The 20,002-nt window shown below is 30.8% G+C and overlaps 1 protein-coding gene across 1 annotated transcript; it reads left to right on the top strand.

The window, feature by feature from the left end:
* The first annotated feature begins 5,486 nt into the window (after window positions 1–5,486).
* On the top strand, window positions 5,487–19,945 carry LOC108568016 (FMRFamide-related peptides). Its single transcript, XM_017928858.1, has 2 exons — window positions 5,487–5,608; window positions 19,253–19,945. Exon 2 carries the CDS (start codon window positions 19,256–19,258, stop codon window positions 19,868–19,870), a length of 615 nt encoding a protein of 204 aa, XP_017784347.1. The 5' UTR covers window positions 5,487–5,608; window positions 19,253–19,255; the 3' UTR covers window positions 19,871–19,945.
* Window positions 19,946–20,002: the final 57 nt, after the last annotated feature.

Genomic DNA, 20,002 nt, shown 5'->3' with positions numbered 1-20,002 from the left:
CTTTGTCGAAAGTCGTCGTCCCGACTTGTGTGTGTGTGTCCGTCAGTTGTATGGACTTCCATCCATAATCACATAATGTGAGAGTCCGTGAGCAACAATGCAGTTGCCTGTATCGTGTGGCCGTATTAGAGCCATCAAATCCTTTGGCCTTAATCCATATTTATCGTTTTTACGCGTTTAACATCCCCGCAGAAATGCATCCCTCACTGAAGTGTATATCCAGCACGCGCCAATACAGAATATCCACCCAACCCCATTCTTATACTCTTCCTCCTTACAAAAGAACAACACCAAAACCTACACAACCCTCTTTGACCATAAACCGTAATTTAATAAGTTAATCGCTAATTAGGATGCATTAAAGAACGGTGCTGCAGTCGCCGGTCGAGCAACGCGACCCCCGGGAATAAGTAAATAATAATTTTGGCGGAGAGACGTTTTAGGTCGCTCATTACATGATAATTTGCAGTTATCGTTTTCTCGATAATTATTGGTCATGAATTATCGTCCGGCTAACTTTAAGTCCACTAAATAAAAGCGCATTTGCCGACGCCTCCACAACCCCACAATCCTACAAGATTTATACGATTTATCCTCCATCCGTTCATTATAAGATTATCTTCGCGAAATTCGAGAACACGTTGTTAAGGAGTTTCAATTAACTGCAATATTTACTACGTATTCCATTGTCAACATTATTTTTAATTTTTATAAATATTAAAAGCCAATATTTGTTTAAACTATACTAAATCTTTGAATGTAACCATTACAAAATTTGACACGCAATACCTCGCACAGTGCGGATTCACTATACTTCGGTTTTTTTTGTATATTTTTTTTTTCTTCTATGAACAGTCCAGAATCATTTTGTGCTATTTATTTTTTATGCGGTTATAAAGACTTCGATTAGTGCGCTTTCAACAAATGCAAGGGTATTTTAAACCAGCGATTCTTAACCGAGGGGACTCGAAGGGACGCAAAAATAATATTAGATTTTTTATGCATAATCCGTTCCAAACTTTCCGGATTTTGATAAAATTTTCTCCATATAAATTAATGTAATATAGGATACGAAAAATGACTCGCAAAATTGAACGCATATTTTGCACATTTTTCTTACAATTTATTTGCTCGTTAAGCGAAGTGCTCGTTAAGCGAGGTTCCACTGTAGTTTCTATAAGTCTAGGTTTATGATTTCTACACTATATACATTCATTTGCATATTTTCCACGAAATATTTTAATTACAGACAATCTGATAAAGCATTGTTTGTTCATTGCATTTCGCATTTGTGCGACATATTGCCATGAGATATTTCTAAACGATAAAAAATTAAATTTGGCCTTAATTTCGACAACAAAAACATGGATTGCAAAAATTTCTTACTTGGCAGACATCTACTACATTCTAAACTAACTAAATTTATCTATGCAAGAAAATCAATACAACTTGTTTTCCATGCGAGACAAATTACAGTTGATGAAAATGAAACTACGTAAATGGATTCGAAGAATAGAATCGAATGTTTCGAAACGTTTCTAAATTATTCTGAAATGATTGCAGATAATTGCGAATTTGATAAAGAACATACAAATGATTTAATTCAATGTCATCTTCAAAAATTAATTGAAAACATTGATAAATATTTTTCTTATTATTATAATAACTGGGATAATATAAATTTATCACCAACCCACGATGACAGTCTGCTTGAATTGACAATAGATTTAAGTTTGAATTCACTTTTGAAGAAAGCAAGCTTAGTACAATTTTTGATACATATTCGGAAGGAAATCCGCACCTGTTTCATTCCTTTGCTATAACATAATCTATGCGAAATGGAATTTCCACAATGGTTAATATTAAAACAAAACTACGTAATTAACACAGAATAGACTCTTGGATGCGAATAGCTTTGTGTAACGGTGCAATTGAAGTGCGAATAGACAAATTAGTGAAGTGAATTCAACAACAAAAGTCTCATTAATGTGGCACATCGTAATTTTAAAATAAAAATTACCGATTATATAAAATAATATTATACATTTCGTTTTTCGGATTTATTTTTTCATTATTATTCTTAGTAAATGAAAATATTTTAAAATTTTAATGAGGCCGCGAATATATTTTAGGATTTTAAAGGGGTCGCGACTACTAAAAGGTTAAGAACCACTGTTTTAAACATTGAGAGTCTAAAATATTATTAAATATTATCGGAAAGTAATATAATATTATTGATATTAAATGTTATTAATGCTTTTGTGTTTAAAACTTAGTTCACTATTAGAATTATATAATTAGTAAATTAAAATAATATTGACTAAACTGGCAAATAGCCCTTTTTTGCAGTTTATTTTAATGTAATTTTTGTTGTTATATTATTGTATTGCGTTCATATTTAGAATATAGAAAAAATATTTATTCAAATACAAATTTTATTAAGAAATAATCAATATTAATGAAATTTTGTGTATCATATACTTATCATATTTGTGAACATTCTAACTCACAATATGTATATAAAATTTACATTTTTTACTTTACTAAGAATAAATCATGAAATACTAGATGTTTTACCAAAAATTATAAATTGATAACATATTCTATTAATTCATGCATCGTATACAAAAATCTTAACCAGTAAGTACTACGGATATGACAGATTGACCCACCTGATATTTGTTTTCATTTGTATTCTATTGTAATTTAATTGTGGATGTTGACAATATAGCTTTTCCAGTATTCTAGTGCAGCGGTCCCCAACCTTTTTGATTTCACGGACCACTAAACTCAAACTATTGAATCTCGTGGACCACTACAAGGACTTAAAAAAATAAGATAAATATGAAATAGTATTTTCAATGGACTTTTTATTTTTATAAAAACCCAACTTAATAATGCAAAAATTGCAAAAAAATGGATTCAGAATATAATAAAAACATAAATAACCTCTCGTCCATGGAAAGTCGCATATGTTCCTTGGGCGGCACGGTACAATTTGATCCGCGGACCGGGGTTTGGGGACCACTGTTCTAGTGCACTTATTTTATTACATAGTGTATTTTGAGTCAAAACGATAGGTTTATAACAAATACGTTTTTGGAATAGCATCAATATTTGCATTTCAAAGTGATATCCAGTATGCACCACAGTGGATGATTAAAAAAACTGATATCATAACTATAAATAACTATAACTTTCCCGAAATTTTAGAATTTTGTTAGCAATTAACATGCAGGTTAAAATGCCTGTTGAAACACAACCTAATGAACGAATTTTCAAATCCAAAAGAAAGAGTTGTTTTTTTTTTGTCCAAACTAGAGCAAGAGTTTTCTTGTTAACAGTAACGTTTTATGACATATGCGAGAGACCAATTTGTTCTACTAGCTAAAAAAAATAGCACAGATTGTTTTGAGCAATAAAATCAGATTTAAATGACGTTAAATTATAAGAATTAATCTGGGTTTGTTATAAAATTTAATAATTTGTTATATTTTTTTGTATTTAATAAATTTTTGCCCATAGGTTAAATTATATAATATTAATAAAAATAACATTCATAAATGTAAAATAAATATAATTAGTCTTAATATATATATAATATCTGAACAAATTCATGTTAAAATTTGTAAATTAAAAATTCTAATTCACACTTGATTTTTTTTAAAAAAACATTTTCTACAATTTGGTTTTTAAATACATTTCAATACTAAATAAAGTGGCGGAAAATATTATAAATACAGTTGAAACTCGTATAACGAGCATTTCGCTTGAAGAGCAAAATAAATTGTAAGAAAAATGACTCCAAAATGTAACGCATTATCTTATATTACATTAGTTTATATGGGGAAAATTGTTTCACTATACAAGTAAAAATTCGTAATATTTGGAACGGATTATGCTCGTTAAGCGAGGTTCCACTGTATTGCCATATATGTTAACGAAAACGCGATAAGTGCGTCGAGATGAATAAACTGCGGTTGCAAACCTTAAACAAATCCTTAAAGGACACGAAAAGAGTGCATTTTACAAATTTGCATAATCGATAAGAAAGTAATGGCAATTAGAAATATGGTCGAACCTGGATTAAAGAACATAACGAGCATTTCGCTTAACGAGCAAAATAAACTGTAAGAAAAAAATAACTCGCTTAACGTGCGATGTTTCGCATAACGAGCGACGAGGAGAAGATAAGTCCCGGATTATGCATCATTTGCTACTTTGCTACATCATTTTCAAAACTTGTGTACACATATTATGTGTATTTTTGATTATATTAACCATTTTCATTCTTTTTATCATCTTTGTTTATAACCGACTATACATTGCAAATATAATTTGTGTTTGCTGGAAAAGCACAACAAACAAATCATCATTATAATATGTACGCTTTTTTAAATAAACAAAAATATTAAATGTATAAAGAGAACCCGGTTCGATATAAGTATTATAAACAAAACGTAAACTATCTTCAACGTATGTAATTTGTCAAAGAATTCTTGGTGTTAGTAGTCATTCTAGTTGCATCTTAGTCTTGTTTTTGATCACACATATTTCCAAACTTGTGTTAGGAGGTCTCCGAATAAAAATAAACATAGATATGACAAGCAAAATCATTAAAAAACGAAATATACTTTTTTCTTCTGGCATGGAACGCATTATCCTATTTTACATTAGTTTATATGAGAAAATTTGTTTCACTATATTAGTAAAAATCTGAAAATTTTTGAACGGATTATGGTCGCTAAGTGAGGTTCCACTGTATTATATATAAGGATATGAAACGCATTATCTACGTAATGATAAATCAACTGCAGCTGCCAATCACTTGTAAACATGCGAAAAAGAGTGACAAAATGAATTATTTTTAAGTACTTCATTAGGTTACAATTTAGTAGAGAAATTGTATTTTATTCATTAGAATGCTAGAGCATTTTTTTGTCCGGAAACCGAATTATTCGAGATTCTACTGCATTTACAAATAATAATTAAAAATGATCTTGAAAAATTAAATAAATGTCTATAGAATGTCTTAATTAATACTGATATTCTTATAAGAAAGTAATTCATAAATTTTAGGATGTAAAAGATTTGTTTTAAACAATTTTTAAAAAAATTTTTGAGGATAAACGTGAGAGTTTTAAAATGAAAAGGTTTAATTAATCCGATTCGATGGTTCTGTTCGCACGGCGATTCGATTTTTATAATAATGCCAAGAAGCATTTAATTATGCATAGAAAAATAAAAGTGCGCTGTAAATTATTAATGTAAGAAGGAGAGTGTGGGAAGAAGAATGGGATCGAGAAGAGATGGTGGTGGTGCTGATGATGATCATGAAGAAGAGCACCAGAAGGGTGTTTTGTGCGAATTTCGAGGGTCGCGAGTGCTCGACCAATGGCGGGCCTTGCATCCCCACCGCTTGGCAATCCGTAGGCGCCTCGGAAAGGATAAAATGTGATCCTGTGACAACAAAACGTCCAAGCTTGTGCTAAACACCAGTCACCAAACACTCAAGACGACTCAAAGCATCATACACACGCCGTTACCACTGAAGATCATCTTCAGCGTAGGACTCCAACGTAAAACGAAAACAAAAGAGAAGCGAACTGTAAGTATTAAAGCAAAGCCTAACGTTGATTAACAAAGTTCCGCGAGTTTTTTTTTTAATTCAATATTTCCGTACGAAACTAATTATTTATTAGATTGTTTACGCTTCGTGCAATTTCCACGATAATAAAAAGCGGTTTCCAGTGTAAACAGACTTACCTCTCCAGTCTCAGTTCATTTTTTCTTGCACCCGATTATTACAACACAATTTTTCATATCAACTTCAAAAGCATTTAATGAATTCGGGAAAGACACAAAGAACTAATATATTCATTTCATTAGTTCATCTTCCTATATTTCAATTTGCTAGCTTATGCAAAGAAGTAGATATAAAGCAATTTCGTTTATCAAATTTTAATTAAATTACCATGAATTTTATTTTGCTTTCCTTAATTCTATTAGTAATTAAATGCATCAAACAAAAAATATCATACTAAACCATAAATATTTAACGTTAATTTATACTTTTTTTGTAGTGTAAATAATTAATTAATAATTTAGTTTATTTAAAAATAATTTTGAATTTTGTATGACAAAAATTGCATAAAATAACAAATCCAAGTTTTTTTTTTTAAATGGAATTTTCTAGTTTCAAACTAATTATTTTGTTTTTGTTATAGTATATAGTTATAGAGACTGAATTAAAACGAGAAATTTTATATTATGCAATAAAACGTTTAAATATTACATGATATTATATTTAATTATGAACTTAATATCGAAACAAAAATGTTTGAATTTTCATTGTAAATCTTTAAATGTTTAACAAAAACATGAAAATTTATTAAATTATATTGTATTTATAATATTTCAGTAATTAAATAACAAAAATCAAATTTTCTATTAAAAAATTAGTAAAAAAAACTTTTTTATTTTATCAATATTCTGAATCGATGTGTAGAATTTTCCAAATCATGTCCTCAAAATGTAGTACATTTAAGTATTAATTAATCTTTAAATAATAATGTAAAAAATTACAATTTTGACAAGTTATTATTAACATAATTTTCATTTATTATGTATTAAATTGTGTTAACAAACGTGCTATGCAAATCTAGTGAAAATGCAGTAAAATACTCTAGTAGTAATATTTTATATAAGAAAAAGTAATAAAAAAATAGAAACATTTTTTGTTAGTTTCAAGCTAAATTAAACAAAAAAAAGAAAATCAAAAAATTTTGTGATATAAAATGAAATGTTGATGATCGAAATATTTTATAACAATCAAAATTATAATTTAAAATATAAATTGAGTTGAAAATCATGTTAACAGCAATTACGTAGTTATGGAAACAAAAAAGCGCTGCGGTTATTAGCGCTATTGCGTTTAATGCAATATTTGAGTGATCATTCGGTGGAAAGAGGATGTTGGTGGGGGGTGAAGAGGAGGATGAGAATTGTTAACCCGGCGCATCCACCCGTCGAATATTTTGCAAATAACCTAGTCCTGCTGATAATTAAACTATTCGATATTTGTTTATTTCGCGACTTTAATTAAATTAGTTTCAATATTTATTGGCTTGTGTTTCTGAGTCGGCACAGTTTCAACGCCGCCCACAAACTAAACACACGCGAAATTCACAACTGTGTATGATATATACAGTGGATCCTCGCTTAACAAGCAAAATTAATTGTAAAAAAAATTACTTGCTTAACGAGCGACGTTTTGCATAACGAGTGACGATGAGAATTCACTGTAAGAGAATTTCACTATACGAGTAAAAATCCGGAACGGATTAAACTCCACTGTATTTATATTTGTTTGCACAGAAAAACGCTTTCCTGGTTACAAATACGTCCATTATTTACTGTCAGTGCGAATTCAAATATTTCATATTGAAAGAGACACTGTTTTGCAAACTATCAATTAATTATATTTGATATTGGATTAAAGCGCGTACATTGTAGTCCAATGAACGGTTTAATTGAATTGATTTTTATTATTTTGTTTCGCTCAAAATTTAAATGAAAATCTGCTACTCTTTTTATACAACAGTTATTTTGTAAAATATATATAGAAAATAAAAGAACAAGGAGAAACTTTGTTTCAAAATTACAATTACATTCTTAAACTCGTAATAATCCAATTGAATTTCATTATATTAATGTTATTTTTCAAGAAACTTTTAATAGTTTTATATAATAAAAAGAAAAACCATCAAATCTCAAAGCTTTTTTTTTTAAATTTGTAATAAGCAAAGATAATTGTTGGATATTTATTCGAAAGGCTGATAAAAACAGCAGGATGCATTAGATTTATAACGACAAGAATGCATATCAGAAATTACAGGGAATTGCCTATGCGGAGCGACGGTCCCAGTGTAATTTCATTGATAAATGAAATGCAGTGCCAGATATTCCACGTTAACGTCGCATCTCCACATTTAACAACGTTATTCACATAGAGAAATACACTATTTACTTAGATTAGTGTAATAAATGGAGTTGAAAATGTCATCATCAATCACAACTAATATTCATTCAGTTTTTAACAATATTGAAAAAAATTATGGAAATCTTATTGGAACTTGAAACGAGAATTAGTTTTAGATTGTCCACTTTACGATTTTTACTTTATATTGAAGACAAAATGGAATTAAGTAGTATAAGAAAGAATAATTTTCATTTTTCTGTAATTATAATCCATTTTTGAAGGAATAATCATTGATTTGTGTGAAACTAAAATTGTTTTAGGATAAAATATCATTTGTACAGCTGTATCTAATATAGTGCGGGTAATCGGTTTCGCACTGTTTGAAACCGGACTAATAGCAAAAACACAAATAGCACAAAAGGAGATTTTTTTTTGTGAATTATTTTTTTAGAATTTATTTTAATTTTACTCAATTAAAATTGAATTAGGGAATCAGCACTAATCGAAGCCGCACTATGCGAGATATTACTGTATTATATGAGAATTAAGTGTTATTTTCAAAATTTTCTTTTCATTAAAATATTTATCAAAAAATATGATAAACACTTGATTTATATAAAATTGTGGATGGCCAAGAAAGGACAGCACAATAGACAAATTTATATATAGATGGTGCACACTAAATTTTCCAAGATCTCTAAATCAACAACACGTGCGTACGATCCACTCGGAACTCGAGTATTTCAAGTTCTTCAAGAGATTCAAACTATATACATGAATACAGCTGACTTACGAACTAGTTACATTCCAAATGGTTGTTCGTAAGTCGGGGGAATGTTAAATATTTAAAATTATAATTATCTTACCACACTTTATCATGGTTTTCACTATATATGTTAAATTCGGTATTACTGACTGCATAAATTTGAAAAAATAGAAACAAAAAAATAAACAAATTACTTACACATACTTTTCAATGTAGACATCACAATTATTTAATAAAAAACGACAAAAAGAAACAAATGCAACAAAACAGATAGTACATCTTCCAAAAATATTATATTTTATTAAAGAAATTATCAATTTTTGTTTGGACAGTTAATTATTTTTATCACTATATATCTCCTTGTAACAAGTTAGAGTGTTTAGAACTTTGTTCATAAGTCCGGGAGTTCGTAAGTCGGGGAATACCTGTATATCTAAAGATAGCAAAGCAAATTGTGTTATTTTCAATTGATAAAAAACCACTATTTATTAAAAACAAACTAATTGAATCTACAAGAAAGTAGTCATAAAATACGTTTAAACAAATGTATTTTCATTAAATGCAGTGTTCTAAATGTTTTATATATTTTTATAAATAATAGATAAAACTAACGAAATTTCTCGTTGATACAGGAAATATTATTTCACTTTATAACAAATTAATATTCACATATTATAAGCTAAAATTTATATACAGTACTGCGAGGTATCATTGTGCGTTTTCGATCAAGATTTAATATAGTTAGGTTTGAAAATATCTTTACAAAGTAATTTTGATTGAGCAAAATAAAAATTAGTACATAACATTATTTGTTTATACACAAATCGAACTGGGAAATAATGATTTACTTTTTACGTTCGATCGTACGTGACAAATCATTAAATTTAGTTAATATTGTAAATAATGTATTTTTCATTTAAGCTGAAATTTGAATATTTATTAAAACATTTATGAAACTAATAAAATTTATTAATAAATTCAAACACAATTGAAAGAATGTTATTTCATTGTTTGTAATTAAAATGTATATAACATTGGAAAAAAACAAAATTAATTAAATATAAACCAATAGAAATTCATTTTGTACCTGATTAAAAAAATAATTGAGTAAAATAGAAAATAATTGATGTCAATATAACGAGTTAATGCAATTGATGCTAATATTTACATAAAGAGGATGAAATTACAAAATAAAAATGTATATGTAAAAGCGAAATAGAAATGCGTTTTGTTTTCATTTCACGTTCGTTGCCTGCTATGATCTAAGCGAGTGTATGTGCGTTGTTATGATTATATATTTTTTTGTGTGTGTGATGCTAGTTTTTAATTTACTTAAAACGCCGTTGAACTTCCAACTTACATACGAAAATATGAAAATACGAGAGTGAAAAAGGAGGACATTCGTTGCGAATGTAAATGACGTAATAGGCGAGTATATGTGTGCATGCGTTTCTTTTGCTACTATTTACGAGCGGCGGCCGTTCATATATAATTCATGAAAAACGCCTTCCGAATTAGCGAAACTTTTTTAATATTCAAATCCGCGCTTGCAATTATATACGAAAAGTAAAAAAAAAAGAAGAAAATGATGGTGTATACACGCCGCTGCGATGCAGAAAGTTTTAATTCTTTGGGAAAAAGGTATAATGTACAATGGTCTGCAATCGGAGCAAAGAACAAATGCAATTTGTCGCTGTTGAAGAAACCGGAGGGCGAGATATTTACTCCCACCGTCTGACTCTATATTTGGTTCGGTTTGTGTTTGTTTGCACGAAAAGGATTTAGCAATTACTTTAGCGAAAAGTAATACGCCTTCGATGACCCTTAATTGATTAAGAACTTCTCTGTCGCCGGGTGGAAATACTCGTGTTGTGTGGTGCGTGGTGAAGTTAAAAGTAGCTTCGAAGATCACCAGTCCAGTGCAGACCGCATCGGTTTTAATATAACGATTCGTTGTTATTTTGTTGGATGTAGGGTTAACAGGCGATCATTAGTTACGTCATGGTGACGACGTTGCCTTATCGCAAATTAAATTTATTCATATTCGTCGACCATCGTTTTCGCTACGAAACGAATACGGCTGTAATCCTTTTCGCAATTAATATGTAGCATCTAGGGGATGACGGTGGAACGTGAATTAGTAAACTGAGAAAAGGGATGGGGTGAGAGGGAACATCTCAGGAGGCGTTGGACACGTCCGCCGTATATCAATTACATCCGGCTGCTGGCGGCGAGGTGTGTGTCGTCGGATGCATTTTTCATAACGCGCTCCGACACAACAAGGATTAAGAGGACACAATAAATTTACTCCTTTATCCGTCTTCGCAAAACCCTACTATCCTCCACCCATACAACTTTCCAGATTATTTATTCTATTTGCACGACATGCGAGACAATACTAACTAGTCGTGGCTTTCAAGATTTGTTCGGTCCATCATCTTCAGACGGCAGAGCGATCTTTCAGATTTCTCGGTCAACAGTCAAACATTTCAGCGAGAATCGTAAAAGAGAATGATAATCTAGCAACAAGTGAGATATAACGTATCTTATCAACATTAAAAACTGATTTCAAACAGCGACATTTTCTATATTAATCTACATTAAGCTAAAACGTAAAATTTCTAAAAGCAAATGTAAAACTTATTTTTGAAATAGATTTAGTATAGCATTTAGTAGTTACAATTGCATAGAAAGAAAACTTTTAACTGATTAACAAATTAACAATTTTTATTTATTTTTCTTATTTCTCTATTTTATACATTACTAAAAGTAGTCATAATACATTAATTTAAATATTATATATCATGATCTAATTTGTGTAAATGTTTTTGCTTCTATACTACAAAATTTGCATCTTGATACAGCAATAGCTCGCAGAGTGCGGCTCTGCACTGATAGATTCACTAAGTGGTTTGGAAATTTCAAATCATACTAAATTTTAATTGCATTTTAAAAAATTGCAATTCAATTAGTCCGGTTGGCAAAAATAAGATAGCAAATCTTAATGCTTCTTGTAAATATTCTTTTTAATTGCTCTTAATTAATAAGTCTAATCTACACTTCCTTATTTTTATAAAGAATCGTTAAAAAAATATTGCAATAATTAAAATTAATTTGTTTTTTTGTTTAATAAAAATCAAAGTTCAATTAATTCATGAAATATTTATGAAAGTAATTATTTTGAATCATATTTAGTATGAATTAAATTTCGAACACAAAAAATAGTTTTTGCAACCAGACTATTGCTGCATATTGGCAGAACCAATTACCCGTACTATGCGAGGTTTTACAGTATACAATTTTATATATAGGAGGTTTACAATTTAATATAAAGTAAATTTAAAATAATTTACAAGAAAACAATAAAAAGTCTAATAATAATAAGCTTAGAATTCGTTGCAAACGTGAATTGAGTTTAACATTTAATAACATATATAAGTATTATTTGCTCAGACCATAATTCATTCTTTCGCAATTATGATTTCGAATAATTTTCTTGGTTGTTGTTTCGTTAGACAGCAAATGGAATATTTCCATTGACGGTGGATGCGCCGGGTAAATTCTTCGCTTCGTACACTTTTTTTGTTAGTAATCTAGCTCGGCCTTTTAGCAAAACGGCTTTTTTCTCGGATTTAATTAAACGAAATTTAATATTTTCTAAACTTTTGACGCTCGAAACAACTACAAAAAAATATATGTAATAATATTAAAGAATCCTACTCACTCGTGGGACGTACGCAGGCAGCGTTCTTTCAAGTTTCGTTTCGTTCTATTGTTTTATTTTTAAAACAACACCTAAGAATTTTTGTATTATAATTTTAATTACGTCAATTTTGTTACATCACTCTAATGTTTCTTTATGTAATTTCACATATAACTACTGAAATACACTGGAACCTCGCTTAACGAGTTTAATCCGTTCCAAAATTTCCGGATTTTTAGTCGTATAGTGAAACATATTCAAAATTACACATAATATGTGTACACAAGTTTTAAAAATGATGTAGAAGACGCGCATTCCGGGACTTTTATTCTCATCGTCACTCGTTTAGTGAGTAATTTTTCTTACAATTCATTTTGCTTGTTAAACGAAATGCTCGTTATGCGAGGTTCCACTGTATATTCACAAAATTGGCTGTATAAATATTATATAATTATGTATATTGTGAACTGCATTACATTTCAAAACTGTGTAAATATAAATAACACAATATTATCATCAAAAACATATTTTACGGCAATTTGAAAATTGAAAAACTAAATCGAAATTATGATTAATTTGAACATTTTTATTTCAGGTTTTAAATTTTTTTATTCTTGTGCGATAAATTTTGTAACAGTCCTTTATACAAAGTCTTATTTTACACTCGGGAGACCATACATGGCAAATTCTTTGTCATTGTTTGTCTACTTTTAGTAGATGGAATATTAACTGATGAATGCTGCTGCATGTAGCTGCATGATCATGTTTTTGTAAAACTTGTCTCACGACATCATTAATAATATTTCAATGCGGTAAAAAATAATTATTTTTATAAGAAATTTTATAAGAAAATTGCAGGTAGATAACACTAAATGAAATATTACTACTATATACCTACTTTCAGAAATAAAATAAAATGTGGATAAAATAAATGCAGTTTGGTAAAATAAATTGCTCGATATAATAAATACGTAAATCCACTTATAAAACACGTTATAAAAGATAATAAAATATTCATAAAATATATTATCATAATTAAGCTCCTAGATACAAATCTTATAATAATATATATAGAATGCTTATTAGGCGACAACCGTATCTCAGCATAATTCATCAAATCGCTTCATTCAAAAGTTTTGTGTCGTCGTCTATTGACGGTTAAATATAATAAATAGAAGTGTCACGAAAGAAGCGTTATCATATAGATAACATATGTTTTGAATAAGTTATGTTAGAAAACATATGATTATTTTTCACTGAAGATCCTATAAATTTATATTGGAATTAAACTTTTTTTTGCAAAAGATCATAAATTATTTTTTTGTGGGCATGGATTGGTGTCTGGAATGATGCAAGAACTATAATTATAATCGAAACTATTGGAGTAAAAATCTTTATTGTAAATGCTGTAAATCATGTTTTGATCATTTTCTGTTCTCCTAAATCTAAAAATATGCTGTAAATTTTGAAATTACGTAAGAAATTGTACGAATGATTGAAATAGAATTTGATGTTTGTGTGTGTGAAACGGTGGAAGAGGAACAGGAAAAGCCATCTGGTAATGCTCTTCGATAGTTGCTGGGCGTCGGGGTGGGCGAAATTAATAATCGTAATAAAAAAAAAAATCTGCGGCGCGGAAAAAGGAGGCGGCTATAAAAACAGAAGAGGGGCGATGAGGATCCGCTCTTTCCTTGGGGGGTTGGTTCGTTGGTGTGCCGCAAAACTTTCCTCGCATTTTCAGCGCAAAAGTAAATTGACATTATCTCCTTCTCTCTGCCCGTACGATTTTTTTTTATTACTATTTCCATATTTTCTCTCTCTCACCTTCTGCATCGCATTGTGTCTGTATCCTCGTTTTTGAAGGAGGATAAACGTAAAGCAGAATTAGTCACTTGACGGAAATATGTGAGTGCGGATTCGCACAGACAGTTTGTGGAGGATGAACGAGTTTTGTACGAAAACTGTTGCAACTTCCTCGGTCGGTCGGTCTGTCGCTCGAACTTGGACAAATTAGATTTTACGTCCTCCGTTTACGTGCGTGGGAATCCAATCCCGTTTCACCGACTATTAGCTACTCCATTTGCCGAAGCCGGGAACTTTTTAAATGTTTATCAAATATAAACTCGGATGAACGGTGCTCCGCTTTTGCTTTGTTTCGCGATTTCGTGACCGAATTGGATTACCTTTAATCTGCGACAACTCACCGTTAACTCACCTCACCGTTTTCATCTCTTTTCTATTTTTTCGTATTTTTTTTTTCATCGTCGAAAAGTGCGAAACAAACATAAACCTATAAATCGTTGCATTGGTTTTCGTTTTACTGAAGAAATAAACTTTGAAAATCCCGCAATATATTTCACGTTTTACTTTCTGAAATTATCCTCACTCACAATTATCGACTTGTGTAAATCTCGTTTATTTCAAATACTTTGAAAATTCACCAATACTTTTTTTCATTCAACTTTCCAAATTGTGATCATTTACGATTATCGATTTGCATAAATCTCGTTCATATGAAATACACGAATACGTTGGAAATTTGTCAATACTTTATTGATTCAACTTTCCAAATTATGCTCATTTACAATTTGCACAAATCTCGTTCATTTCAAATATACGAACAATATTTTTTTCATTTAATTTTTTTAATTATGATCACTTACGATTTGCACAAATATCATTCATTGTAAATATACGAATAATTTGAAAATTTGTTAATTTTTGTTTTGTTTAACTTTCTAAAATTATTATTATTTACGATTATCCATTTGCACAAATCTTGTATTATTGTTTCACTTTTTTTATTATCATCAATTATCGGCTAGTATAAATCTAATTTTGTAGTTTACATAAAATGTAAGACAATAAATTGAAATTCTGGTAAATATTTGCAATATAATTAAGTTGAATTTATCTATAAATATTTACGATTAACCATTTGCACAAATCTTGTATTATTATTTAACTTTTTTTTTATTAACATCACTTCTCGGCTTGTATAAATCTAATTTTGTAGTTTACATGAAATGTAAGTCAATAAATTGAAATCCTGGTAAATATTTGCAATATAATTAAGTTGAATTTATCTATAAATATTTATTTCAAAATACCTCTTCAATGTGTTTGATTGGTTCGATTCGATCGAAACGTTTTCACTTAATTAAATTATTCAATTAATATTAACTGTGTTGATTTGATAATTGCTTTTTACCCAGTAAGCAACAACAAATATTCAATATTTCCAATTTTATATCCAAATTATTTCCATTTTCTTTTATTAATCCATACTCCAGTTTGAAAATTTCAAAACAAATTAAATTTTAATTATGCATTATTAATAGTGCATTATTTAGAAAGTTCTATTTGTTTTTGGAATTTGAAAATTTCTTTGGCTTTATTATACAGAATAATATGCTTTTAAAAACACTTAATCGAACACGATGATTCTAATTGATTGATTAATAATTCACGGATTCATTTTACGGGCTCTCATTTTTTTCTTAATAATTTAGCATGTTTTCGCAACAAGCGCCTGCATAATACAATCATAATACATTGATTTCAAAGTTGTTTTTCATTACATAGAAAAATAATCATTATATTCATTTAGCAATGATTTTCATTAAACCCATTTGAACATAAAAATATTTTTTTTTTATAAATGTTATATTTAAATGAATTTGAATTGTTGCAATAAATTATTGATGAGTTTCGCATTTAATCGTTGTTCAGTTTGTAAGTATGTTGGCTGGCTATTGCGGTTAATAATGTTTGTTTACATTTTGATCCGACGGATTCGAATTAATGCGTTATTAATTATTGCCGAAATATTGAAATGAAAATGAGCCGATTTTCATCAAACATCCAAAAGCAATTTTATTTTTGTCATTTACGTTGCGCGAAGTTTAATTATAATTAGAATTTTTTTTTAATATTTACGATCTTTCACAAGAAGGACAATAAGTAAATTTGTTGCTGGTATAATTATCACATAGAACAGTATTTGCTGACAATACAACAGTATTTAGCTAATATTCAGAACGCTGTATTTATTTAATTTAAAATTTGATTTTATTGAACCACAAGCAATTGGAAAACAATTAAATTTTTCGAATTCAAAATTCAAATTTTTGATATGGCCGCCTCTAGCTATAGAACTATAGCTCTGAGTGGGTCTATATCGCAAGCCCGACAACCGAAAGACCGTCTATTAAAATCCCAGCTGTAAAATCTCGACGCTTGAAATCCCGACTATGTCAAAATCCCGACTACCATAATCCCGACAATCAAAATCCCGAATATATTGAAATCCCGACTACCATAAAAATGTTATTGTAAAAATTTATAATAATAAAAGACACTGTCGGGATTTTGATTGTCTTATGGTAGTCGGGATTTCGAACGTCGGAATTTTGAAGCAGCCGAGATTTCGAACGTCGGGATTTCGATAGACGGGATTTCGGTTGTCGGGCTTGCGATTGCCACCGCTATGAGTAGGTCGACAAGCGAGTCACACGCTGTACGAATGTAAACCTGCGGAAACTTCCTCCATTCAAGAAGAAGGGATTTCTTGAGCACATTAACACTATGATATTTTTTAGTTCTGACATTGGCCCGTACCGAGAAGTCGATTTGCATCAAGTCACCGTGTAGACCACTGTGTGGTCGAAATGAAGTGTGGAACGTTGTCTCTCAGCCATTGTTGGTTTCGAGTGTTTTGTGTTATGGTGCAGAATCTTCATGAAAGGTACACTCTTTCTGATTGAAATGTTTGGTTGTCCACTGCATTAACCTTGTCGCCACGGTCAAAAAACACCAACGGAGAGCGACTATCGACCGTCACAGCTTCCCAAACTACCACAAACTGTGGTACTTGACTTCTTGTGGCTATTCGAATGTCTAAATTTTCGTATGACTTCTAAGTAAATTCGAAATTTGGGAATTTTTTCTCATCAGACAAGACGATATTTGGCAAATGGCCGCGTTCGTGCAAGCGCAACAGCTCCTTCGCACTATAGAGCCTAGTTTTTTTTAACATCGGTGAGATCTTGTTCTTTTTGGAACTTATAAGACTTCACTTTGAGTTTGTTTTTGAGTATTCCTTACAAGGATAGTTTAGATATGTTAATAATTTGTGGTCTAGCGATAGCACTGATTTTCTTCTAATCAGCCAATAAAGTTTGCTGTTTCTTTATCCCTATGTGTTTCTTCCAAGTTAGTCTTCTATCCAGCTGCATATCAAGTTATTTTACATGATCCTCCAGTCTTAAACTTTGTTATTTAGATTTACCGGAGGAGATGTTTCCTTATTCTTTATAAAATAGACAAGAGTCGATTTCGTTTCGTTGACATTGAGCCAGTCTTCAGTTTGATTGCAATTTGTGATGCAACTTCTGGTTAACTATCAGTGCTGTATTATCTGCGAATGAAGCAACAGTTTTTTAATTTGTTGTTCGGAGATTCTATGCGAAAAATCAGATAGAAAATAGGGAGCTTCTATGGCATAGAATAATAAAATAAAAAAGATTATATTTCTGCATAAAAAAGTGGTTAAAACTTTATTGATTTCTGAAAAGGATTAATTTACATAAAAGTGAATTAATGCATTCAGTGCCTAAAGCCGAGATGAATTTTAATTTCGTTGTCTCTTTGCTTCCCATTTTTTTTTATACATATATATTTATTTTTGCCTCGGCAGAGAATTTGACGCCGTTGTAATTATTTTCGTTGGCTTTTCATTCGCATATAAAAATCTCGTGTTTAGTGTACTTTTTTGTTGTTTGTTTTTTTTTCACTCTTCTAAATTTATTTCTTTACTTTCTCTCCGCCAGTTTTCTAACGTAATTGCAGCGTCTGAGTGCGCTAAGAAAAAAAGTTGGAGTGGTGTTGTTATGTAAGAAGGCTAAGTCTTCTGAGGTGTCGGACATGCGATCCTGATAAATGTCTGCAGCAGGAAGGAGCGACGCTCAAAATTGACCTTAGAACTGAAAACCGTCTCGCGGCAGCAAGAGGAGGATACATAATTACATCCAGTCTTAAATGTTAACAACGTGTCCCAAGACGTTTAAAACAATAAACATTTTTTTCTTGGCAAAATTGCGCGTTGCGCATGATTAATATCTTGGAGTTTTGGCTGTGTTAAGAAAGTGATAAATAATACGCGTATTCTCATCATTTAATATTAAGGTACCTATTATGTTTTTTAATCTCGTAAATTTGAACTGAATTCGAATCGGATTTTTTGAGGCAAATGAACTAATATGGAAAAATGTAAAGATTAATAATGATGCCACGGATGGAAAGTTCAAGAGCGAATAACGAATATTCAAGATCATTTTTGTATTTGTAAAAATATTTCGCAAATCTTATAAATTTATTAAATTTTAGTTTTTTTTAATCGTTTTTATTTAATTTGTTAGAAGTATTTAAGTTGTTTTTATTTGTTTGGTAAATAGTCGAATTATGATTTTCTTTTGTACTTGAATGGCGGATGGAGAGGTTAGCGTTTAATTAAATTGTTCATAATTCATTAAATTTTAAGTGCGAACGCGAAATAGAGTTTGAATGATGTTATTGTAATAATTCGTGCGCTCGCTTGGGATTCCTTGCTGAGCGATCATTAATATTTTCCACCATTTAAACGTGCCAAAATCAAAAGCGGCGAGGAATTTCCAATTACTGCACTTCCGCGACGAGATTTAATTAGTAAATTTACACACTTAACGCTGTGTTTTTTTCTTTCTTATTATATCTTCACAAAATCTAAATTTCTTTGTGGTTTTTGTTCCCGTTCGGTTTGCAGATAATGTCTACGATGCTGAACTTGCTGTTCTTGCTGGCCGCTCTCGAGCCGATCTGGGCCTATGCCTCGCCTGAGGAAGGTTATTTACTGCCGCAAACATCCGGAGAAGACGATGACCTCTACCTCTATGTGGACACTAGGTCGGAGTCGGAACAGAGGTCGAGCGAGCCGAGCAGGAGGAGCACCCTTTACAAGAACTTTGCGCGCTTGGGACGCGGCGATCTTCCCGCCAATTACGAAATGGAAGAAGGATACGACAGGCCGACTCGCGTTCTCGGTGACAAATCCGATCAGTTCATCCGCTTCGGACGTGGAAACAGCGACTTCTTACGCTTCGGCAGGGACAAAGGACACTTCTTGAGGTTCGGCAGGAGCGGCTCCACCGTCAAGTCCGTGAGGAACAAGCGCTCCGCAAACTTCGAGAAGCGTCCGGAAAGGAACAGCAACTTCCTCCGTTTCGGCCGCAACGACAACTTCATGAGGTTCGGCCGAGATCCGGAGGTCGTCTACAACCAGAAGCACAACCAAGTGTTGCAAATGTTGATGGACCTCTTGAGAAAGCAGAAGGAACAACAGAAGCAGCAACAACAACAACAAGACGAAGATATTCAAGCTTAAACTGGTTTCTCGAAAACAATTTGTAATATAAAAGTAAATGTATGGTAATGTTCTGATTTTTATTTATGATTAAACTCTTGGTGGCTGGAACGTATTAATATTATATCTACAAACATAAGTATAAATATATAT

Source organism: Nicrophorus vespilloides, unplaced genomic scaffold (assembly GCF_001412225.1).
Source record: "Nicrophorus vespilloides isolate i.1.1-1 unplaced genomic scaffold, Nicve_v1.0, whole genome shotgun sequence".
Taxonomy (NCBI): domain Eukaryota; kingdom Metazoa; phylum Arthropoda; class Insecta; order Coleoptera; family Silphidae; genus Nicrophorus; species Nicrophorus vespilloides.
The sequence above is the reverse complement of the archived record's forward strand: the minus strand, read 5'-3'. Positions and strand labels throughout refer to the sequence as shown.